Genomic DNA, 25,987 nt, shown 5'->3' on the forward strand with positions numbered 1-25,987 from the left:
AAGTATAGCTAATTAATTGAAACGATATAAAGAAATTCCAGACATAAAGATGTCAGTGACAGCCTGCTTGGGATGGAAAACCCTGAGCACAACTTAATCTGTGCAACTTGTAAGAGTTGTGTGAATTCTCAGCTCTGTCTCCCCGTGTACTCCACTCCCTTCCCTATAGAATGACTTCTTCCTTATACATCATTCTGTGTGTCTTCTAACTTTGACTTCCAAAAGCTTTGCTCTGCTCTGAATTACATAATATCCTCATTCAGTAAAGTGTCTTTTTTTTTTTTGGTTTAGCATCCTACTAAAAACACCCAAACACTCAAGTTTATTTTATTATTATTATTATTATTATTATTATTATTATTATTATTTTACTTTAAAGGCTTGCGTGGAGAATAAACAATCCTTTGTCTACTAGGTAGTTTTAATTCCTGCCCACTGAGGCCAAGAGCTCTTCCTCAGCCATGTTACCCTTTAGTCTTAAGTACATTTCATGAGTGACATTGACTTCTATTTTGTTTGAAGCGATTGTGATTCTGCCTTTTAGTCTGGAGTCTGTCCTTTCTGAAGGAAACACATTTCAAATGTCTAACAACTTAAAAAAAATCGGAGTCAATAATTCCATTAGCATTTATTTGATTGACTGGCCAGTAAGATTTGTTTCCACATCAGAAGAACTCCGTGAGGCTGGGAGAATCTCCAAAAGTTCTAAACTTCTGGAAAGTCAGAAAGTCAGACTTAATCACTTTGGAAATCTTTTCTGCTTCGGAGTCACTACTTTGCTACACGAAAGCAGAAGCTCCTCTGTGAGCTTACGTATTTTCCTCCGGGTTTCCCCCCTGGTTTTCTTCTAGACTGTCATGACTTCCGCAAACTCTTGTTTCTACAATGATTCTTTATACAAGAAGTAAGGCTGTAATTGAATGTTCATGTGAGCATTTATTTCACATCTACTATGTGCAAATGAATGGGTTAAGTACTGTGGTCAGAACCAATATTGGTTACCTTCAATAGCTGTTGTAAGCACCCTTGGAATCTCATTACCAAATCCTACCTCTGTGGAACTGTTGTAGCTGGAATTACATCACATATGAGAAAGAAAACGGAAGCTTGGTCTCTTCTGTGTCTGGCTTTAGGTGGGCTCTGGGATCTCAAGTTCAGTTTATGCCTCATACTTTTGTGGCAAGTGATTCAATTCCTTATCCTGACTTCTACCACTTTAATATTTCAGAGCTGTAGAGAAAGAATGTTGTGTAGCTATGTTTTAAGATAGCTACGAATGTGGCCCCATAAGAAACTGTAAACTTGTTTTATGAGATTCTGCCTCCCCTTTTTTATAACTTGATTTCAAGGTTTTCAAGTATGAATTTTGTAGATGATTATGTTAAATCACAAAGTTAAGCCCTTGGATGGCTTTTATTTAAAGTTTACATAGAAGGAAACTGGGGAGTTTAAAGGCCCTTTAAAGTGCAAGTCTTCTGCTGCGGGTGCTGCTTCCGCTCCTTCAGCCAATAGACTTTAAGATATCAGCCCGCTTGGGCGTGGTCTGGTTTGCTTTAAAAAACAGCGGCAGCCATGTGCTTGCTCTCTTGCTTCCGGCTCTGCTTCTGGCTCCTAGGATCCTTTCCTGATCATGCAGAGGGCTGTTGTCTGGGACAGTGATCTGTAAGTTTTTTCCCTTTAAATAAATAACCATTCTATTAATCATAATTCCAAACTGGTGTGGGATTGTTTGTGACTTACGCCTTCAGTCTTCCCATGTGATGCTGCTCTAATACTATACACTTTCTTCTTAGGCTTTATGAAGTATACGCAGGGAGTAGTGACTTTCCCAGCTCATACACCCTCCCTGAGTGTAAATGAAGCCCCAGTCAGAAAATTCCTAAAGTCTTCTTCTGTATGCTTCCACTTCTGTGTGGAAGGCTCCTGTATTTTGAATTGTTTCTATCTGGGGTCTTTTTTTTTCCCTTTACCTTTTGGTGTGTATGTATGTGTGAATTTGTATGTGAAGGCGCAAGTGAATATGTGTTCTCTCTGCATGTGGGGAGGTCAGAGAACAACCTTGGGTGTAGCTCTCAGGTACCTTCCAAGTTTTATCTGAGACAAGGTCTCTTACTGACTTGGACCTTTACCATGTAGACCCAGACAGCTGTCCCAAGTGTTTCCCAGGATCCCTATCTTTTGCTCCCTCACCTCTCATCTCACCATCACGGGGATGACAGGCACATGCTATTGCAGTTGGCTTTTTATGTAGGTTTTGGAGATCTGAACTCAGATCTACATGTGTGCACTACTGGGCTTTGTTGACTGAGGATCACACAGATCTCCATCATTAAAATGGGGAACTCTTAACCATATTGTTGGTCTCCATCATTAAAGTGTGGAGCTCTTACCCATATCCTTGGTCTGTGATGGCACCAGACTTAATAATGGTAGGCCTACTTGCATGCCTGCCTTACAGTGAAGCTTCCTTTCAGACTGACATCTTCAGCGGGTTCGCAGAAGGATTGCTTATACATGAAGGTGTGCACACAATCCCAAGAGACTCACTTCTTGCCATTTCCAACCCCAAGGTAACACATATGTAGGCACTTTCCTCCATCTAGTACAGCATTGCAAAATTGTTAGCAAATTATGAATGGAAACAGAATTTTCTCTTGACCCTGGCCTCTTTTTCTAGCTCAACATTTTTCTGCCACATTTATTTGCAATGTGACCTCTGTTCTTTTCCATTCTTAACCTCCCCTTTCAATTACCTAACTCTACATAACACATATGACTAAATGCCAGCTCTGGGACTAACACAGACTCTTGTTTTGAGCATATAATTTTAATGGAAGTTATTTTTTTCTTTAGCATGCATTGAGGCATAATAAATACACAATAAATGGTTCATGTTTAAGTCGCACAGTCTGACTCACTTTGGTATTACATATTTTGGTATTATTATTTAATTAAATAGTATTAAATATTTTAAAAGACACACATAACTATGTAGTTTTGGGGTGTGCAGTATGTATGTACATGTGTATTGGCATGTGTAACAGTAGAGGTATTCACAGGAAGCAAAATAACTAGGGCATTCAGAAAGTCTGCAAGTCTATGGAGCAAGTCTAGGAGACCATACATCTGTTTGAGCCGCGAATCACCTTGGGAAGGGTTAACGTATGAAATAAAAATTTAAAGAACAAGACATTTTCAAGAACGAATTTGAGTAAATGAGATATCAGCTCTAATTCACAAGAAAGAGGGAAAAAAGTCACATCAAAAGGGTTACAGAGTAAACATTGCACAAAAAGGAAATTGCTAATCTTGGTAGAATCATCCAGTGACAGTAACCATAAAGTGCTACGTGTTTGGCCAGGATGTGGCAAATGCAAGGTGGTAGGTGTTTTCCTCACTTAATCATGGCCATGGCTAGATCATTAATCAGAGGATGGACTGACTTCAAGTCAGATTCACAAGCGTGCTCAAGTGGTCCGTTCCGAGAGCAGAAGAAAATGGTACTATGAGCACCATGCCACACAACCTGGCTTGACGAACTGGACCAGCATGGCAGTAATGACAAACATGAGGACATCACGGCATCCAGTTGATGGGCATGCAGAGGCACATCCTAATGGGCAGCAGAGGCACATCCTAATGGGCAGCAGAGGCTCAGAAGGAAGGATTTGTCCAGCTCTTAGGTAGTAGCTGAGCCTCAGATATCTTGCTCTAACACTACCCTGCATCTGCAGCATGCTCCAGCTGAGACTTCAAAGCTCATACAGTTCTACCGGCTCTGTTACATATGGTTGGATATTGGTTCAAGGTTCACAGAGTTTTACTGGCTCTGTTATATACAATTGCATATTTGTTGCTATTTACTTTTGCCTGGAGTCTCTTTTACATAACCCATTTTCCAAATTAGGGTCTCCTGCTAGGAAAGACATCATCTTCAGCAAAATCGATAGAACTTCTGAAATGTGGCATAATTTTTTGTTTCTATTAGTTATAAATATAGGTATATTTATTATAAATTGTGACTAAAATATGTCTCTTTTGACTAAAATGATAATACTTATTAATTTATAATACAGAGATAGCTATAAAGAGCTGGTTAAATTGTTTCTATGATATATGTTACTAGAATCTAAAGGAAAAATAACTTTTGGGTTGCCTGAAATTATTATAGAATTAGAAGAAAATATACATACTGGGATAGCAAGATGGCTCAAGGAATAAAGATGCCTATTGCTAATGCTGGTAATCTGAGTCTTATCCCTGGGATTCATATAATGAAGGAAGAGAAGCAATTTCAACTAGTTGTCCTGCCATGTTCACATGTGGAATATGAACGTCCCCAAGTACAAAATAAATAAAACATAAACACTCTCTAGATACTGGAGAACCTAATCTGTAGGGAGCTGTTGGGGCAGTGAGAGACCTACTTGTCATATGTCTGTTACTATTTTCAATTCAATATATTCTAGCTTCCCACAGTAACTTTACAAGCCATGCACTACAATTTGTCCAAATGAGAAAGCTCAGATTCAGAGAGATGGATTCCAGCAATATGTCAAAGTGTGAGTCCCCAATAAATGGCAGGGCTAGAACTCAAGGTCACGTCTCCAAGCCCTATTCACTTTCCATTATATTACTGAGCCAACTTCTACTTCAAGATACAAAATCCCTGATTATATATTCTTTTCAAAACTACCTTATATTGAAAAGAACAATGTAAATGCAGCAGTCCGTTATGTAGCATAGATCATCTGGGGCATTTCTGCTGAGGCACCTAAAGGCCTGTCCATATGTTCAGTCCTAGGCTCAACCCTCTCTAGGATCATGTTGTTTCACTGTAAATCAAAGATGAAGAAGTCCACAATTTTTCAAATCTTTAACAAGCCCTTTTACTTCCATTAAACACACAAGTGTCAAATACAAGAAAATAAAATGCATCTGTAAAAAGAAATTCTGCTCAGGAACAAAGATGGATGAGCAATACAGGCACAGGGTTGAAGGGCAAACACATTATGCTAAATGAAAATGGTAGACACCCAAAACTCAAGAGCTCCAAACTTCGCGAATTGATTGGCATGGCATATTTTCAGGGGCAATGCGGAAGATGCAGATTCAAATCAGGTAAGCAGGCTGGAGGTGAGGGAAGACACTGAAACCTGCTCAGGGTAATAGCGTATATAACAGCTGGGCACACTTTCTAAACCCCTGGAACTTTGGAACTGAAAAGAATAAAGTTGAGTGTGTAATCACAGCTTCCAAATTTGAAAAATTCAAATCAAAAGGAAAATATAAATCTATAGAAAAGAAGATAAACAGAGCCAAGTCTGGGCTGCAACAAAGCCTTCTGGGTAAGGAGCTGTGGTAGACCTTAGGAGGCAATTTAAGGAAACAAAATGCCAATATTCTAATGCCACAGCGTCTCGGAAGGGAAAGAAGAGAGACTCATTCTTCATATTTAATTACGTACTTAAAAGGCATTTTCAATCTATCTAAGAATATTTTCCTGCTTTGAGTAGAAACTGATAAAAGAGAATGAATGTTCTTTTTATAATCAGTGGAAATAACGATAAAGCATAAGACACACGCCTGACTGGAGAGCTAAGTAACCTCAAGAGCTCTGAAGCCCTCCCCATCCTGTCTTATTTCTGCTCAAGGATGCCTGCCCGACAGTACCAACAAAGGCAGGTCAATCAATACCTCCTGTAGAGAGCTGGCCTTCATTCTCATTCTTGACAGTTTCTCTCTCAGGAAAGAGAGAGCACCAGAGTGATATAGGTACTACAGAGGCAGGAGGACTCCTCTCAGTGAGACAAAGCCCTTTCTTCCCACTTCCCATTACATCCATCCTATAGCGTTTCTGTCGACTCTTGCTGTAACTACTTCACCAAAGGGAGAATAAGGATGGAGCAGAGTCACAATGCACACTTCCATCAGCTTCAAAGTAAGACTTACTCACACAGCCAGAGAGACTCAGCAACTCAAACTAAAAAGCCTTGTGATTTTTGCCCACGATGACTAAAGTCCCTGACACAGCAACTTTGGCTCTGCTTTAACAAAACTGTTCTTTATCTACGAGATTGAGGCATTTCTTCTCTTCAGAATGTGATTCTAGGCTATGGCATGTAAATGAATTTATTTCGTACATATTCAGTTGAAAGATACCACCACAAAGAAGAAAAAGTAGCAGATCAAAATGCAAACGTAAGAAGAAACCTTTCTCTGTGGGACTACTGCCTTATTAATTGAAGCCAGTTCTTTCTAGTCCAACACTAGATTTTATTTTGCAGTAACTAGAAAAAGAATTGGACTATTCCAACAGGAACCCGTGAACATTGCAGATCCTTCTACACATCAGTGTAATAGGCATAGTTCTGAATTGTTTATTCCCATAGATTCTGCCCTAATCTAAGTTTCATTTTGAAGTACTAATGAGGCCGGTAAGACATCAATGACAACACAATCAAATATCTAAGATTTTTATAAGATTAGAATTGATTCAGCAATCTCTGTGGCACTGAACACATTTTAAATTTTGTCTTAGCCAGCCAATGGTGTCGCATGTCATTAATCTCAGCATTTGGAAGGCAGAGGCAGGTGGATCTCTGAGTTTGAAGCCAGCCTGGGCTACAGAGTAAGTTACAGGACAGCCAAAGCTACACAGAGAGACCCTGTCTCAAAAAAAAAAAACCAAACCAAACAAACAAAAACCACAAAAGGTTTACCTTATTTGCTATCAATAGATATAGTCAGTTCTCTCAATATTTGCACTTCTGATGCTTTGTCCACCATCTCCACTCAAACTACTTGTGCCTCTGCATCTGAACCCCAGCCCCTTTGGAACACGTATTGCTGAAATCTACTTTTTTCCAGTCTGTTAATGTCCATCATTTGGTAGTGGGTGTTCAGACCACTCATCATTTTATAACTATGAATATGGTCAAAATACAGTTGTCATGTTACTGGCCGTTCTCTACATGTCTCCTGTCTCATGTGTTCTTTATTTCTGTCATTTTATTCTTTTCGTTGTTTGTAGGACAGTGATTCCAACCCTTTTTTTATGGCAAAAGGTCTTTCATTATGATTGCCAATAAAACAGCAGCTGGTTTTGTACAAGTAGAACTGTGTGTGCCAGACTCAAGTGAGACCGTCGTCTTCCACTGTTTGCTTTCTTCCTAACTCCACTTCTTGAAGAAGTAGATGAATAAATAATTATTCAACATGTGGGCTATGGAGAAGCCTCGAATAGCATGTATATATGCATAGGTATTGACACACATACTGAATGAAGGTGAGGGAATAATAACATTATTATCATCTTTATCTAACACATTTATCTAAAGTGTCTGATTATTATATATTTATACTAAAGATTTAAATGTAACATTTAAACTTTTTAAATAAACACTTAAAACACTTAATTATGATGCCTCTCTGATGGGTGTTTATAATTGTTCTCAATGGTTCTTCCACTTTTCTAGGGAAAGTGACCAGTCAGTAAATTGCCCATGAGAAGCTGAGTTTGGATCCCTATTACCCACATATAGAGCTGGTAATGGTGGCCTTGGCTCATTAGCCTAGAGAAGTGGAGGCAGAGATAGAAGACTCTTGGCGCTCTTTGGACAGTACTGATAAATTGGTGAGCTCTAGGTTCATGAAGAGAACTTTTCTCAAAATTATAGTGAACCATGACAGAAGGAGACACATGATATTGACATCTGTTCTCTCTCACATGTATGTGTATGCATGTACACACACACACACACACACACACACACACACACACACACACACATACACGAGAGAGAGGGGGGAGTAAAAGTTAAAAACATATGCTTATTCTTAAACAATACAAATAAATCTATAGGAATCACTTCCATGATTCCTCTCTCCAGAGGGTTCAAGCTTCATAATGAAGATAAAGAAATGCTAAAACATCTGGGCAGACCTTGTAAGTTTCCCAATCTGTCTTATGGGTAATCATGTTCTTCAGAGAAGTCTCTGTAATTTCCCAAAGGGAAATCAGAGAGCTTCCAAATATCTAGACAAATAGAGCCTCCTAGAGGGTGTGGCTCCTAGAGATACTTAAGCATCTTTTTCCACACCTTGCCCTGTGCATTTCTTCATCCATGTCTTATGTAACAGCATTTTAAACAAGCATATTTAAACAGCAAATATAAATGCTTCTCCGTGTTAAGTGATCATCTTGAATTCAAGAAGGGGACTGTGGGAATCCTGATTTACAGCTTGTTAGTTGGAAGCGTGGGTTACAAACTCTGGTGCTGTGATTAGCTGCTAATACAGGGACAGTCTTGGGGAATTGACCTGACGTTCCTTCAGGTAGCTCACAGAGGATCTGTATTGAGTTAGAAGATGCCCAACTGTCTGGTTATCTCCGACAATCCCTCCAGGTAGATCATGGAGGTCCTGGATTGAATTAGAAGCTGCCCGGCTGCTTGGTGTCCACTCTAGAAGTGCTTGCTTGCCAATGGAAACAAATTCCTCACTTTTCAAGGTCAGAGAAATGATCTGTGTTTAGGTTGTGTGGGTAAAGCCAAGATTCATTTTACTTCCCTGGTGGTCTAGCCTATTATACAGCAAAAGATGTATTATTAAATCATCTCATTAGGAGAAGGTAAGCAGTCATATAGATTCTGTGGCTTTTGTCTCAAGTTCACAGGACAATCACATTGCATCTTGTACAGGAAACACCACAGACAAGCTTAATTTGCTCTTTGTTTCTTCCTCGTAGAGTACCAAAGTAAAAGCTGCAATGGAGCTTAAAAAAATAGCTGGTACTTTGGAAGAAGTCCCATTCATTCTGGAGAAAATATGTATTTAAAATCACAGTAATCACATTCTTCTTTGAGTCATTTTTTATTTAAGATATAAAACAGGATGCTCATTGACCTTGACGTAAATTACACAGCTGATGCACAAGATAAGACAGAACTATACAAAAATATCAAACCTTTGACCTCACAATAGTGTACAGGATACGCCATCCACAGAGCATTCCAAATGCTCTTTTACACACTCAGCTAATTCTAATTATACCTCGTACATGACTGTCACCTTGCAGCAGATTCCATGAATTTCTTTTTTTTTTTAATATTTATTTGTTTATTATGTATACCACATTCCTTTCATGGATGCTTGCATGCCAGGAGAGGGCACCAGATCTCATTATAGATGGCTGTGAGCCACCATGTGGTTGCTGGGAATTGAACTCAGAACCTCTGGAAGAACAGTCAGTGCTCTTAACCAGTGAGCCATCTCTCCAGCCCAGATTCCATGAATTTCAATGCAAAAGGTTCTTTATTCTTGACTGTCAACGAAGCATTTTTATCTAATCATTTTCTAATAAGTCTATGCACATACCTCTAAGTTGTCCCTTTGATAATAAGTTCAGTTTGAGGTCAGTTAGGAAAACGAGCAATCTAATAACTTTAAACTAGGCAATGCGGAAATGTGGGGTGGGGGGAGTGTAGTGGATGCTCCAGGGCAGTAGTTACTAAGTGCAGTGTTCTTCTTTTTAATAAGATGTATACATGGTGCGCACAGCCTATCCGCAGTCTTACAGCTTCACAGTAGTAACAAACAGGACACCATCCCGACAGGCCAGTGTTTCTTAACCCTGCAGCCGGGACTGGCTGCTTGCAGGGCGAGGGCAGCAGGTAAGTCCGACTGAAATGCTAAACCACCTGCATGGAATGCATTTCTGCATGGAATGGCTCTATGAGGAAGAATCTACAGACTGTGGTTTCAGACATTGGACTTCACATGACTCTAAGATGTGTTAACCCCAGAAAGTTCCCCGGGGTCAATCCATCAGAAAGAGTACACTTTCGCTCATATAGTGACAAGTACGTTTGGGTGTGCTGTGGGGTGTGACACATGGAATCTCAGCAAACTCTGGTCATTTCCATGGATTGGGTGGTAGAAATCAAGATGGGTAGGTAGTTTCATTTCCTCGCCTGCCTCCATTTCTTTAGTATTTATCAAAGTATAAGCTGTCATGTGACATTGGGTCTACATGTGGTGACTCCCTTCACTATGGCTACTCTATGGAGAAGAGGAAAATCAATATTCACTACCCCTTTCTTCCTCCAGCTCTCTCCAGCTCTTGAATACAGAAATGGGGACAAACTATGCTAATAGGGGTTGATTATGGGTGGGTTTTCATTCTGATGTCATTAGGAAGATTTCTTTTAAGATCCCCTGCACCCCAGTTTATATGCGTAAATCCAATGGATGAGAGATCAGATATTCAGCCTCAAACTGTTGCACGTAAACTCCACACCCCTTTCTCTGAGTATGTACCTTGAAGCACAAATACCAAACACAGTCACAGCACTGAGTGTCATTGGCCCCTGCTTTATAGTCATGATCCTCATAGGTTCTCTTTCCACAGGTTAGGAACTGTAGACTTCCCTGGGCCAGATGCTTTTGTAGGGCTGGGACTTGCCTGCCTCATTCTCCTCTGCTTTCTCCTTACTGGTGATGGCTAAATGCCTTACTCTGAATTTGTACATTTGAGGTAAAATTTTAATAATGAGTATAAAAAACACTGAATAGTTCATAAGATGAATGCTGTAATTTAAGTAACAGTATAATGCTATTGCTTTTTAAATTTTTTAAAAAATTATGTAATTTTTAGTAGGATACTACAGTACTTCCATTTGAGAAATGGTGGCATGATAATACCCGTTCCCCTCATGTGGTGTTAGAATTCAGACCTGGAGCCTTGAATGAGCTCTGTGCACTCAACTATGGGGCCACACCCAGCCTTGACCGTGGCCTTTTGCCATGTGCTTTGGCTTTCCATTCAGCAGACTTACTGGACAGTGGTGGTTTCCAGATTGCGGGTAGCTAGAGCTTGGGGACCACTGTCCAGTTGGAAGCAAGAGCCCAGGCTCTTCATTTGGAAGTATTATCTGCATTTAAAGTCCCTTACATTCAATTAATTTGCATATGCACTTTCAAAACAGCAGCGTCTTGAGGACGCAGACTTCTTTTAGCTTTTGAAATTGTCCCTTGGGTGAGGATGGGGATTGGAAAATACCCAGTTGCTGAAGGCTTAAATCTCCCCAGTTTCTCCCATAGAACCTTGGAGAATAGTGTCTCATATAGTTGTAAACCTCTCAAGGAAGGATGCTGCATCTCTGAAGTACAAATACTGTAGGGTGCCATGCTAACCCTTTGGAGTGTCATTAAGGAATCTGGGATGGAAAACCAGAGTGAATGATCTGTCCACTGAAGCTGGCGTTCTCAGTAAAAGGAGCACACGTCTTAGTTACAAGCTACTAAAGCAGTCTTCCTGAAAACCATTTGAGGAGACGAGTGATGGGAGAAAGAAGCTTGAGGGGTTTTAAGAACCAATGAAGATGTCATAAAATGCTATTTTGAACAATTATTTGCCCGAAGTTACTTTATTTGGACAACAAACTACACCCTGGTACACAAGGCAGATTCTGGCACTGGCACATGAGACAGGCTCTGGCCCTGGGTCTTTCTCTAGTTTGCTCAGCACCGTGCAGAGTAGGCTAGGAGTTCATATGGAACTGATGGTGTGGTCAATGAAGACGCTATAGCAAGCACATTGTAATACAGTGCTGCTCTATCCCAAGTTATTTTATACAAATATTTCTACTTCCCAATTGAGCTTAAACCTCAGTTTATACAAGAAAAAGTAGATGGCTTTCTATGAAAAATATATGCACATTACTTATATATATTCACATATCTATATTTATAGATAAAAATCATTCTGACTGCCTAAACATCAAATTTTATAAAAGTCTCTTTCTCTACAAGCTTTTTTTTTTCAAGTATACATACGCCACAGAAAATATTTGGGGTCTAAGTTGTCAAGGATCCTAGTGCTCAGAGAAAAATAGTTTAAAAAATAGTTTAAGTTGCATTGCTGGTGTTTGAATTGGATCACAAAAGCTAGAAATGTTTGCTAGAGAAGACTTCTCACTTCGCCTTTTTTTTTTTTTTGGAGTGTTTTGAGAAGGTTTCTCTGTAACTCCTGAGTGGCTCTGGTTTTCAGTGGTGTACAGGCCACCTTCTGTGTTTTCTTGCTTTCAACTCCTTCCTCCTGCAAGTTCAGATTGCTTTATTCATATTAAAGGATGATCAATCTTAGACATTTAAATTAAAGGATTTAAATTAGACATTCATATTAAAGGATGAATAATCTATAGCATTCTAAATTCTTGGATTGATACAACCAGTATTTTCAACATAACTTGAAGTTTGATTAGAGCGTGTGCTTACGTGTGTGTGTGTGTAGATGGTGAGCATTGATCTGTGTCTCTAGACACCAGTTTTTCTACTATGTAGGATGCAGTTTACTTCAGTGGTATGCTCCAGTATCTCATACGAGTTGATAAAGTCTGACACACATTTCTAGGAATGCTGCAGTCCAAATAGGGGTTTTTTAGGTGTCTGAAAGTGGCGTGTGGAGAGAGCAGTGACATCACGGAAGTCAGATATTGGGGTAACTGTCCCTCCTGAAGAACAGTTTGTTGAGTAATTTATTCATGTTCCATTGTTTGTGTGCTCAGGAAAGGGAATGCATGCACAGTTCAGTTCATACTGGGAGCATCAGTGCTTAAGAAAATCAAATCAAAGGTACAAGATATTTGGTGATTTATTTTAATCCGTAAATTCATAAATAGTCCTAAGTATTACCCAATTTTATTGTCTTAAATAATGTTACATAATTTAGTAATTTCTTATTTATATGTTCTAGAATATGTCTATAAAGCTAATTTGGGGCATCCATTATCTTTTTAAAACGCAAAGCCTCTGCCTTCATAGTTTTTAACTTACAAAATACTGACTAATCTTAAAAACTTAAATATTAATGAAAGTGAAGACTTATGAGAAGCCAAGAAACAAACTTCCATCCCTGGTGTTGCTTTTGTGTGCTTATTTTTTTCCTATCTTAGTAAGTTCTGTCATTTGTTGTTCTTCAGTTGTTCTGTGTTTAAATGGTATATGTATGTGTATGCAAATGATTACACACACAGAAACATAGTTATTATAGTAGAGAAGAGATATCTGGCTCCTTAAATATTTACTACTAACCGGGAATAACGTACGTTAAAAACTGGTCGTCAAGTGGTTTTGGCACCTTTTTATCTGGCCAACTGCTGTTACTCTCCTTAAACGTTCAAAATGTCTTCATTTCTGTCTTGTCCTTTTGGCTTAGCAACATTTTGAGTTTAAATATGCACACATATAGCTCAGTGTACAAAGTTCAGCGCCTGGTAGTCCCTGATGTCAAATATGAATCTAAATGGAGCGATTGAATTTTATTCCCAAAGACATGGAGTTAGGAGTAGGGCTGCTGAGTGGGAGTGTGCTGGAGTTGGGCACCGTGGTAATTGAGCAAGAAACACCTGAGTTCTGATGGGGGAAATATTGCAGGAGGAAGCCATTACTTCTGTAGCCGGCGAGAGACAGTGAGAATGAAGAATACACCTTCTTTCTTCTCGTTTCCTGTCCACCTTTCTTCCAGCCAAGGATGACTGTGGCAACCTCATGTCCTTCCCTTACGCCTTAGGATCTTATACATAGGACTAGAAAGCTAAAAGGTAGGCTGAACCTGGCCCTCAGATAATTCCTCAGAAATACATTTTTAATACTCCAACCCAAAACACTTAATTTCTCGGTTGGCATTTCGTGTTTTGAGGAGAGCAGAGTCTAGGTCTTTGGGAGTATTGACAGGTTCTGGTTCTTATGGTATTCAGTCAAGCAGAGAAATGACTTTGGGGCAGGAGGATCAGCAAATGTTACAGCAGTAGTTCACACATGAAGATACTATACATTCATTCCTTGTTATTCATCTTAGAAATGGAGCAATCCGGGAGCTTAATTACAGCAGAGTTCAAGGCCCTTAGGGGTTATTTCAGTAACAGAGAAGTACACACAAATGAGTTTTAGCTTTCTGTTGGGTTAAGTTTTCAAGGTATAGATTCTTTAAACTATATTTCTTGGTTTCTTTTTAAATTCTGAGATGCCTTGCTCAAAATCAGTGTGTTCTTTGTAAATCTAAAACTGGCTCAGGAGACTGCTTTTGCAATAGTAACATGAAATGTATTTGGAAAATTCAAAAATAAACACTCATATCTTGGGGTTTTAAAAGAACCTTATACCAAGCATTGAGGAGTCTCCTTCTTTAGCGTAACATCTGGAAGCCCCAGCATTAAACAGCTGCTCAGCAAAGGTGACTTTAGCCTCTTTGGGTTATCTATCCATGTTCTTATGGTTCATTAAGCCTCTGGGCATCACACATACACTGTGGTTTTTCATAACTAATCACTGTTATGCTACACAAACTGTTTTAAGTGTCTGATTGCTTTTTTTTTTTTATAAAAGAGGTTTGTGTTTTAGAGTTCAATATAAATTAAGCACTTTTACTTTTGGTAAAAGTTTAAATGAATAGGCTCAGTGCACTTGTTTAAATGACTCTCTCGACTGTCTATTCGACATAGAATTTAAGCTCAGTTTCACTGTACGCTAAGCACATTGGAAAACACTATTTCCAGCTCCAGAACCCAAGAAGTCACTGAGCGTCGGCTCTGTGGTTTCACTCTACTTTCAGTCCATATTGGATATGGGCTCTGCTAGGCAGTCTTCCTCATTAGAATCGGGCGATCTTTCCCACTCCATGCCTTTGTTGGGCATTTACAAACTCTGAGTGCCGCTCTGAAGCTGTCATCAAGAGGAGAAGCTTAGTTTACATCGTGCTGAGAGTCACTGTTTCGGTGAACACAGAGCTCTTTTCATGCATCCCTGGAATGCTCCGCGTGGCATCTAAACACATAAACATACATGTACTGGGGATTCTTCTTTAAAACCCTTTGTCATTTCCCTTACTCAACAAAAATGAGCAATTATTAAAAGTATTTCTCATCACTTCCTAACACATATCTTTGGGTACCCTTTTTGGATCATACTTGATCTGTCACTTCCCAAGGGAGTAATCCCGGCAGATGGATGATGAATGACATATAGTCATGTGACCATGTCTTTGGTTATATTTCTGAATTTCTTCTCACATGATTGAGGCAAACCTGAGAATAGATCATTGAATAATTGTTACTGTCCTCTTTTTCTCCTGTAAAATATTTCATTTCTCCATTTTCTTCTTTAGTGGCCTTTTGAAGAATCCAATCTGTTGAGAAAATACAAGATATAACAAATGAATTGTTTTAATTCAGGCAATAGATGCTAATCTATTTAGACATAATCTAAGTAATCATACATCATAAAATCCGGGTATGCAATTAATTCAGATAACCGATGCATATTTTATCTGAACAGTTAATACTGAATGCAAATTAGATAATATCTGTCAAACTGCTACTTCATCCTTGGCCATTTCACTGCACCAGCTACATAGGAAAAACCGTGCACATTTGCAACAAGCAGCATTCTGGGAAGTGTCAGACAAGCAAATGACAATTAATCGACAGGGCTTCTACGTTGTCATTGTTGTTATTTGTTTTTAAGTGGCAGAGACTTTTCCATCAAGTAACCAATGGTCGGATATTGCAATTCTTAGAGTTTACAGTGAGCCTGGTGGACGGCCATGAGCAAGGAAAATGTCTGAATTATCTGGTTGTCTCTAAGTAGGTTAGAACGTTGCACACAAGCTTTCCAGGAGAGGTTGCTCAAAAGATCCCATGTCATTTACTTATGAAAATAGAGCTACTGAGGGTAGGGAAAAGAAATCACATGTGGTTAACGTAAGTCACATTTCATTATTTTCTGTCACTGAACCATCAGCAAAAGTTAGCAGCCTTATGTTTTTATATTATCCCTAAAAAAAACTTTTGACACTAGATACTGTTATTCCTTATACTCTGGTCCCTTTAAGGGCTAACCACGCCCACTTCCAGCCACTTCTGACCTTGTCACCATCTTGCCTTTCCCTTTTTCGTCTCTTGCCGTGTACACACGAGTCTCTGTCTCTCCCTATGTTTCTCTTTACGTCTCTCTGATTTCCTCTTTTTAAGTAATAAATATCTCCCTCACCTCTAAATAATAAATGTTTAGCTTTATGTATAGCCTTATGTCCATTTACTCTGCCGTCCACCGCATCCAGCCGCCTGACTCTGCCACTTGCCTGGGGACCCTGTACTGCTCTGGCGGCAGCCTCTGCCTGGCTCGCAGGCCGCCCGGGGCATCCCATCATCATATTCGTTTTAAAGAACAATAGATACGACTTTGGAAGTGACATAACTTTGTATTAAAATTTGCCGAATACCTTAAATCTCATTTAATTTAAATAGTTTAAGCTATTTAATATTAAATTTAAATAGTTTAATCTTCTTTAAACCTAATGCTTAACTTTTAAAAAACACACCAGCGCATGCCTTTAATCCCAGCACTCAGGAGGCAGAGGCAAGCGTATCTCTGTGAGTTTGAGGTCAGCCTGATCTACCAGAGCTAGTTCCAAGACAGGCTCCAAAGATACAAAGAAACCCTGTCTTGAAAAACAATAAGTAAATAATAAATAAATAAATAGCACACCTAAGGGTACTAGGAAAGTAGCTTATAAATTTTGTGTGCTCTAATTTTTTCCTAATTTGAGTGAGTTAATTATTTGGAAATGTAGCATGCCCATATCACAGAGATCTATGGATCTAGCTATGGATTTCCCAGGGTGTGCTATTGTGGGAGTTTGTCTGGGTGGTGGTGGTGGCAGTGCAATTTGCATGCAGGGGACAGAAGCTAAACTTGGGCATGGTGCCTTAGGCACTGTTGATTTTGCTTTTTGAGACAACATCTGTATTTGGCCTGTTAGACTAATCTGACTAGCCAGAGAAGCCTGGGGAGGGGGAGGGGGAGGGTGCTCTTTCCACTGCCAGTGCTGGGATTATAAACACATTATAGGTATCTCCATGCCAACATGCACAACTTTTTTTTAAAAAGATTTTTATGTGCAGTTGTGTGTGTGTGTCTCTGTGTCTGTATGTGGGAATGTGCATGTGAGAGCTGGTGCCCTCAGAGGCCAGAAGTGTCAGATCCCCTGGATCCAGAGTTACACGAAGAAGGGAGACAATTGACACAGGTACTGAAAACTAAATTTGGGTCTTCTGTAGGAGCAGTATTTACTCTTAACTGCTACACTATGTCTTCTTTCCAGCCACCACCGCTTAACCATCCTGAAGGGGGGGGGCAGTCTACCCCTGTTCCTGGGGTTACTTGAGGTCAGTCTCTGGTCAGCCAGGTAAAACATTCTGTTTGTTCCTGTGCTCCCTCTGCCCATCCTGGTGATTAGCAGTAGGGCATTGTTTACTCCATCTTGGGTGTGGCAATTTCCCACCTGCCTGGGGGGAATTCTTTATGCAGCAGCTAGGTATATAAGGATTTCCCCAAAGTTGAATAAACGGCATTCGGCTGATAGCCTTTTGAATGACCCAGGTCTCTTGTGTGTTCTTTCAATCTCCAGGCCCTTGCCCGGCTCAAGTACGGTACAGTGGTGCACAAACTGTACCGAGTGGGTAACACAGAATCGGGTGTTACATGTGTGTATGTGTGTGTGTATGGTGTGTGTGTGCTCTTGCCTGGAACTCGGGTCTTCATGTTGATAAGGCAAGCACTTTGCTGACTGAGCTATCTCTCCAGCCTGGGACTACACACCTAATAAATAATGATTGAGCCCTTGCGGACGTGGAGGGACGAATGATCAGAAATAAGTACTTCCAACTTAGGAAGCTTTACTTAGGGCTGGTTTCTGCCAGAATCTAGTTGCTAGAAGATGAGGAAAGGGCAGTAACAGAAAACACAAACTTGGAAACTGCCATGAGGTTATGTTTTCCTGAACACCAGTCATTTCCTATGTGGCAACTACGGAAGCTCTGGACTTAGATACCAATCACCTTGTCACCTTCGTCCACGTACCCCGAGGACAGCAAATCAGGGAGGCTTTCCCCAGAGTGGGAGGCGAGTATTTAAGAAAAGGGTGTGCAGTGTGGCGCACTGCAGCTCCCAATGCCACCAGGACGAGTAAAGAGGTGTTGTAGCGGCAGGAAAGACGGAGGAGAGAAGAGGTTTTCTGTTTGTTTTGTTTTCGTTTTTTTGTTGTTGTTGTTGTTCATTTTTTTCTTTTGTTTTTGTTTGCTTGTTTTGCTCTGGTTTGATTTTTTAAAAATTTTCCTTTGGGGGGCACACTGCAGTGGGGAGGGGAGAATATGGAGGGACTGGGAGGTGAGCAGAATTAGGGTGCATGAAATTTCCAAAGATTCAATTTAAAAATTATGTTAAAAAATCTGGTTCTTCTGGGCTGTCCAACAGGTTCTTTTCCTCTAAAGACCAGCCCCTTTTCCAGTCCCCTTTGCTTTAAAATGTTTCTAAATGACCATCTTCGAGCCTGAACTTCTGTGATCTCATCTTTTCCACTCAACATCCTCTAAACATAAGTTTTATTAAGGGAAACTGGATATTTAGACCAGAAATTAAGGGGATGTAATTTGTAACTCCTACAAACTAAACCAAGACAATTCGCTGAGGTTGGAAAAATAAAAGGTTAAGTTTGGTTTTTTTTCTGGAGTTTTGCTTTTCTGTTTTCGTTTCTGTATCATAAATGATCCTCTTTAGAATTAACCTAGTTCAAAACCCGGGGGAAAGGTAGTGATCAGTGTATAATGTGGGGCAAGTGTTGGATAAATGCATAGCAGGAAATAAAAGATGAAGAAGTGATACATCGCTACCCCAGCTCCGTATCTGCAGGCCTCGACACCTGAAACACGGCAGCACGGAGTCTCAGACACACTGTTTGCTTTGTTTTTTTCTTATGTGTAATTTTGATGATAAGTTTGATATAAACTAGTCCCAACGAGAAATGAACAATAATGGAAAATAAAATAGAATGATTATAACATTGTGTTATAATAAAAGTTAGGCACATGTGCTTATTTTTTTAGTTTCTCAAAGCATCTTACTATACTACATTATAGTACAGTTGACTGGATCCCAGGACTAAACCGGGATTAGGGGGGGAGACTACCATTCTCCTTCAGTAAATCACACTGGATGAGGAACAAAGTTGCAGGATTAATAGCTCATCAATGGGCGACTTTGACATAGGTGCAAATCAAGTCAGAAAACTTGAAAGCAGATGTTCTAGTTTCCCACAATTATTCCTCTGACTGACGTTCTGCTTTATATGTTACTCTGAATTGGACCAAGGAACTTTTATCCTACAACCAAGTATTTTATGTTTCAAAGAATTCATAGCCCAGAGCCCTGTACTGTGTAACAATGGGATCTATCTAAAAAGTACAAAGTTTTGGAGATAAATTGTTAGTTGAATTCAGTTGTTCACTAGTTGATAATCTTGGGGGAGTTATCAGCTACCTTACCTTTGTTTTAATGTTTACAGGTGTAAAATGCATTTATAATACATTGTTGCAAAAATTGTTGTGTGGACCACAGAATGAGATCAGTGAATAAGTATTCAAAATCTTATCCAGAACATTACTGGCTGTGTGGCCCTGGGAAGCATGCAAAACTTGTCTGTACGTTCATTTCCTCCTCTGCAGACTGAGGTTCATTAAGAGCAAGGATGCATTAAGGGAGGTTGCTTAACGGAGCTCTTGGCACAAAGTAATCACCTACTAAGAGCTTGCCTTAGAATACTTACCTTGGAATCCCAGTTCTAATTTGGAAGCCTAAGCCCGAAGTATTTGAATTAACTAAACACACTCATTTCGCCAGCCCGGAGTCAGTTAACTGACCTTTTGTGGGTGGTAAAAGAAGATCTCAGAAGCTGTCAGCGTACATCAGTACAAAATTTACAGGAAAATGTTTTCATTTTTACCCTTAGGCTTTTTCAGACCAAGGATGTAAGAACAGGTGGATGAAGATTCCCTCATGTTTGTTTGCTTTAAGCAGAGGTATGACGTCAGAAAGAACCTATCCTAGTATCGGCCCTGGCTTTCCTATTCTCTTTCCTAACTAGTATTCCAACTAGTCAGCTCACACAGCAAGGTCACACCAGGCCACATCAGGCCCAGTATGCAGCAGAGGTGCTTCCCAGTGGGCAAATCACAGCCTGTGTGCCAACACAAGCTGTAAACCAGGCCTTGGGTACCACGGTGTGGCAAAGCTAGGTATTGCAGAGAGCTCTGACATCCTGGAACTTTCGGGGAAGAAAGGGATACTGAATGTGACCTGTGTCTCGGGACTCTGCTGGGGAAGGATCATAGATTCCATTCATGGAATCCAGTGCTATCTGTGCACGTTCTCCTTGAAGGAAATCCCCCAAAGATGAAGTTTGTCATCACAGAAGCCAGGAAGGATGGTGACTGCTGTAGCTCAACACGGGAGAATGTTGCTATAGAAACCATTTGGTTAAATGAGTCTGTTGTTCGTACCTTATAAAAATGAATGTCTAGTCACATTTCCATTTTTGCATAATTTTATCTAACAAAACAGCCGTGAGATATAGGAACATGTCAATGTCAGACAGAATTCAAATTCCATGTTTAATTAATAAAAACACTGAATTCAACTTTTATACAGATTTTTTCGAGTAAGTTCATCCATCCTAAAAGTTATCATCATAGCTTGTTTGAAATGGAGATTAAGTTGAAAGAAAAGAGGTGACCATTTGGAGTTCCAAAAGGATTTGATAAGGGAGTCTCTGAACTTCACAATCTTCAGTACACCTGCTGATTGTTCTATTGCTTGTTCCTTCTACAGCCATATAATTATTGCAGAGAATGTGGGATTTCTGCTTATGCACCAAAGAAGCATTTTATCTTTAAAACAGATAGAGTGCTATAGCTAAAACAAAGGTTCGTCTCAGTCATGATGTCCTTCACCAACGAAGGAATTCAATCTCTCTTGTTTAGTTTTTGATAATTTTATTATTATTATTATTTTGAGACAGGGTTTCTATGTGTAGCCTTGACTGTCCTGGAACTCGCTCTGTAGATCAGGCTGGCCTTGAACTCACAGAGATTCACCTGCCTCTGCCTCTTGAGTGATACCACCACCCGCTGCTTTTCTTACTTTTAAAAGTAAGAAATACCCTTACTAAAAGTTTAACTTGTTGTTCAATAGTTCTCAGTAATCCCACCTTAAAGTGGTTACTGCAGGAGTTTGGGATACATGAATTTCTAATTGGGGCATACATTTATTCCTTTGCAAAAATGAGATATGTAGTACTCATGGTATGAGATAGTGCATGGTTTAAAATTTTTGCTTATCATCTAAACGCTTATACACTACTCGATTCGGAAGCATAGATAACTCCTAATCTATTTTGCCATTGGTGGCTGGAATAGAGTGGCAGTGACCGTGGCGCTTACCTTCCACAGTGCTAGTATCAGCAGCATCAGCAGCAGGAGCCCAGCGAAGGCGCTCAGGAGGATGACCCACAGCGGCACTTGGCCCGGGAGCCCATCTTTGGATATTTGAATAGCCAGCTGAAAATGATTAAACCAGGCAGTTAACACTGATAAACACCCCTTTGGACTCCTGGAGCCCGGAGTTCTTGCAGTCTATACTTTTTTCTACGAAACACTGTAATTAATCTCATGACTGTATAGAAAATAAAACAATGGGTTTACATTTGAAAATGCCTTTCATTTACTTCAAACGTCCAATAATATCAAATTTATTATCGCCCCCAAAGGAGAGCCCTTCAAAATAGAATCTTACAGTCTTTACAGTCCGGCTCACCCAGATGGGACATCTAAAATTTCCCAGGACAGTATGAGAAAATCATGCCGTTGTCTAAACCAAGGTCTTTTGCTTTAAAAAGTCAAGAGTGAAATACTTTTATTTATTTATTTATTTTTTACTTTCTGCTTGAAAGGCCTCACTTTTGTTCAGGATTTTCCAATGACTAAGGGAAAAAGTTTTAAAACCTTATATACATCTACTTATACACACACACACACACACACACAGACACACAAATATACACAATATACAGGAATTTTCTGTAAATAGATTTAAGGTAGCCTGCATTGTATAATGTGAGACCCGAAGGGGAAAACGTACAAGCATCCCCTTTGTCACGAATGCGAAATTAGAGACATCCAGTTACTGCCAGAGGGAAAGAAAACACGGCCGGTGAGCTGTGAGCATCACCTTGTCCTAGCTTCCGAGGGGTAACAAGCCTGAGATCCCATTAGAAGCCAATGCAAAGGAAATCAGATTGTCCGACAGGAGCATCAAATCAGTCACTGCTTTTGTCCCTGTGTGCAAACACAAAACGCCACGGGCAGGTTTGGAGTGTAATGTGTATTATTTCTAGGAGTGCAGCTGCACTTACCCCCTCACTTCTGGTTGCCAGAACAACACGGACAGTCTGGAGGGAGAGGCAGAAAGCTTTCCACGCAGCCTCACTTACCTCTCGCTTCTGGTTGCTGCTGCTTAAAATCAGCGATGTGTTTTGACTCTGAAGTTCTCCCTTTACAGTGAGATTTAAGCTGGAAAAATGTGTCTGAAAGGCAGGTCGGAGTCGTTATTAATGGACCGTGCTAACCAAGGTGAGAGATAGTCATATGTGAGCAACCTTCCCACGTGCTGCAGTTCACCCATGCAAGGTCCGGCAAGATCAAGGCAACTAAAGATCTGGTGTGGACTGGGGAAGCCGCTTCCTAGCTCCCATCTCTAGCAGAGGAACTGTTGATAGCTACTGGGGGAGGGAAAGTTGCTTTTCTTTTCTTTTTAAAAAATATGTCTTAAATTAAAAATATACTTAAATCACTCCCTCCCTCCCGTAAATCCCTACTCCTTTTCCAGTCCTTATCTTGTTCATTATTATTGTTACCTATGAGTAAATGGGAAACACAGTCTGCTAAATCTATTTAGTGTTGCTACAAGCGTAGCCCTTGGTGGGTTCCCCAAGTCCCAGTGGATCGACCTCACATCCATGCATACTGGCAGCACTAATTACAATTGGTGGGTTAAAAATAAATAAAAAGTTGTGTAAGGAAGATAGGATGATGGGGGTGCTTCTGGGAAAAGTTGGAAGGAGGAGTGAGGTGTAGATAGGATCCAAATACATTGTGTACTTTTGAAAAAGAAAATAGGAAAAAACTGAGATTGTTCAGTGAGATTAAAACAATGATGCCTGGGGCACCTCCTCCTTTCTTCCCCACCCCACCCCCCCCCACCAAACTGCCCCTTAGATTCTTCTCATAGAAAGTGAACAGAAACTTCAAAATGATTTCTAGCCAGATTTTTCTCTAGAAAAACAAACATCAAACTTCGCTTGCCTCTCATGCGTCTAGGCTTGGGACAGCTACATTCACATTCCAATAGTGTGGATTACGTGTTCACACTTATTAAGGATTGCGCATGAAATTAGCAATATTAAAACATCACAACTTGCCAAAATATCATCTTAATAGGACTAAACCTAAAATTCTTAGTTTTATATGATTGACTACATATTTCTTTAAAGAGAAACAAAAACTGCAAAATGCAATAAACTGTGCTTTAAAACAGCCTGCATTCAAATGGATGTGGCTTTCTGGGGGATAATGGATATACTCGCATAGAAATTTCAAAAATAAATCACTATTCTATAATGTATTCAAGTTCTCTCTTTTGTTAATGATAGCAAAGTATGCTACTCCATTACTTTTTGAATCTCAACGAGGTCCCAAAATTATTAAAATAAGCATAAACTCCAGTCTCAGCGAAGCAGTTCTCTCAGGAGAGAGCCCTAGGACACTGCATCTGGCAGGGGACTCTGGTAGCAATTTTATTATTGACAGATGGGGAAGATGAGCCCCGCATAGCTAACTGGTCATAGGCGCATTTTCAGAGCCCCCCCCCCCCCCAGTCTCATGTTCTTTCCACAGCAATGCTGTGACTTGCACACACATACTAATAGTGAGCTAATACTTAATGATCGGAAACTGGCAAGTGCAATGTGACCACTTACCTTTATGAACGTTGGCTTCCACAGGATGAGCGATACGTTCACTTGACTCACGTCGGAAGGGATGAGATGGCACGTGATGGTGGCAAGCTTGCAGGTGCTGCAATCCTGTTTGATGGTCAGAGATACGTATCAGGGGGCTTGCAATCCCATCCCAGGTTCTACATTGACATGCTTCAGTTAGCTATTGACTTCTCAGCCGACAATGGATGTACTGCGCTTGGAGAGCATAACATAAAAATAGAATTTCATTTACCTGGATTGTGCCTCTTTTGAGATCTTCCGACTTTGATATTGCCATTTTCTTCCCAGAGTTGATACCAAAAGGATCCTCAAGGCTCCAGGGTTTGCAGTTCACATTCTACGGAAGGAAATTTTTTCCCCATTAGAAAGTGGCAAAGTCCAAGGAAAAAAATAGGAATCTATGAATGACAGCCATTGATAAACATGGAAGATCCATTTGTGAGTGTGCAGGATAGAGAGGCTGCAAGGTATCCACGATGTGTTCCCACTCCGGGTGATCATCATTGTGTCTGTGACCCTCGCAATTGTAACAGATGAAAAAGGTTGCTAGTAGAATTCTCTATCTCACGAGTAACATAATTATCATTATTGCTCAAAGAGCAGCTGATAAATTCCAATTTTATATGGATATACATACACACATATATAAATTCCCATGATATATATTAAAGTATACACACACATTCTCTCTCTCTCTCTCTCTCTCTCTCTCTCTCTCTCTCTCTCTCTCCCTCCCTCCCTGTTGAAAAAGAAAGTGTGTTAGCATATTGCTATGGCTCTAGTTGATGCCTCTTTGTTGGACTAAGGGAAATTCCAGGGATTTTTTTCCTTGCCCTTAGCAAAATATTTAAATGATTGCAACGTAAATACTGCAGTTGCCATGTTTTGTTTTTCTTTGTTTTTAATTCTGAGAAGGATTTAGCTTTTCAAAACCACATGAAAAGACATAATGTTAAATGTTGAATTCATACATATACTAGCTCAATAAATACTGTTGCTGTCTGTGTTTTATGCATAAACAGAGAATAATAATATTAATAATAATGAATATCATATAATAGTAATATTTTAAAAACAGCACTAAGTCTATTTAGTGCTACAAGCTCAATGGGGTTGCAATGGTGGAGTTGGTTGGGAAGTGAATAGTAACCTACTTTTTTGTGAACAGCTATGCATGTTTAGAAAAAAATAAGCCTTCTTTATTGAATTTAATCCCTCAAATAAATTAAAGTGCAACAAAAATTCCATGTATCCATCAACAATTAATTACCTAAGATCTACAGGATTATACCATGATTCCAAAAGGGCATGAATAGCCAAGTCTTAACAGTCTGAACCTGTAAACATGACCTCATTTGCAAACTGAGTCCTTACAGACATAATTAAATTGAGGTTCTGCGCTTAAGAACATCTTGTATTTCAGGAAACCCCAAATTGAATGGTGAGTGTACAGGAAAACACCGAGGCAAGAAGCGAACCCAGAATCCCAGGAGGAATGGAGCCAAGGAATACAGAGAGTTCCCAGTGACACTAGATGCTGGGAGGGAAGGCGTGGTCTAGAGGGAATCTCCATTATCCAAACTGCTGACCCTCAACACCACTAAATAATTAACTCTCGTGTTTAATTACTCATTTTTCTATAGTTTGTTTCAGGAACCCTTGATACTGAACTTACACATTCTAAGTAGTTGATGGATTTATCAATTTTTAACAGCTTCTCCATTTGTTTTAGACTAACCTTACTCATCATGAATATCATACAAAGCAGGAGGCGAGGAAGGTAACAGTGGGTTGGAGAGACGTCTTAGCAGGTGAAAAGTGCTCGCTGCTAGCCCCGTGACGCCGAGTTCTGTCCCAAGGCCTCTGGCGAAAGGCACTTGCTGCCAAACCTGGTGCCCTGAGTCATCCAGCTGCAGGGCCCACCATGTAGAAGGAGAGAACTGACTACAGCAAGTGACCCTCTGACCTCCCCTGTGGCACAGACATGCCACCTCCCCAATACGAAATAAGTAAGTAACTGTGATTTTTGAAGAAGAA

General features: G+C 40.0%; 1 protein-coding gene across 1 annotated transcript in view; it reads right to left on the reverse strand.

Moving 5' to 3' along the window:
- Positions 1-8,855: 8,855 nt before the first annotated feature.
- Itga1 (integrin subunit alpha 1) overlaps positions 8,856-25,987 on the reverse strand; it is a 146,247-nt gene continuing 129,115 nt past the window's right edge. Inside the window, exons 25-29 of the mRNA XM_048443056.3 lie at positions 24,183-24,287; positions 23,930-24,034; positions 22,385-22,477; positions 21,336-21,452; positions 8,856-15,187 (exon numbers count right to left, since the gene is read on the reverse strand). Coding sequence (XP_048299013.2) covers positions 15,143-15,187; positions 21,336-21,452; positions 22,385-22,477; positions 23,930-24,034; positions 24,183-24,287 — 465 coding nt within the window. The 3' untranslated portion in view covers positions 8,856-15,142. The remainder of the gene's footprint in view (positions 15,188-21,335; positions 21,453-22,384; positions 22,478-23,929; positions 24,035-24,182; positions 24,288-25,987) is intronic.

This window comes from Myodes glareolus, chromosome 15 (assembly GCF_982192425.1).
Source record: "Myodes glareolus chromosome 15, mMyoGla1.1, whole genome shotgun sequence".
In the NCBI taxonomy this organism is placed as follows: Eukaryota; Metazoa; Chordata; class Mammalia; order Rodentia; family Cricetidae; genus Myodes; species Myodes glareolus.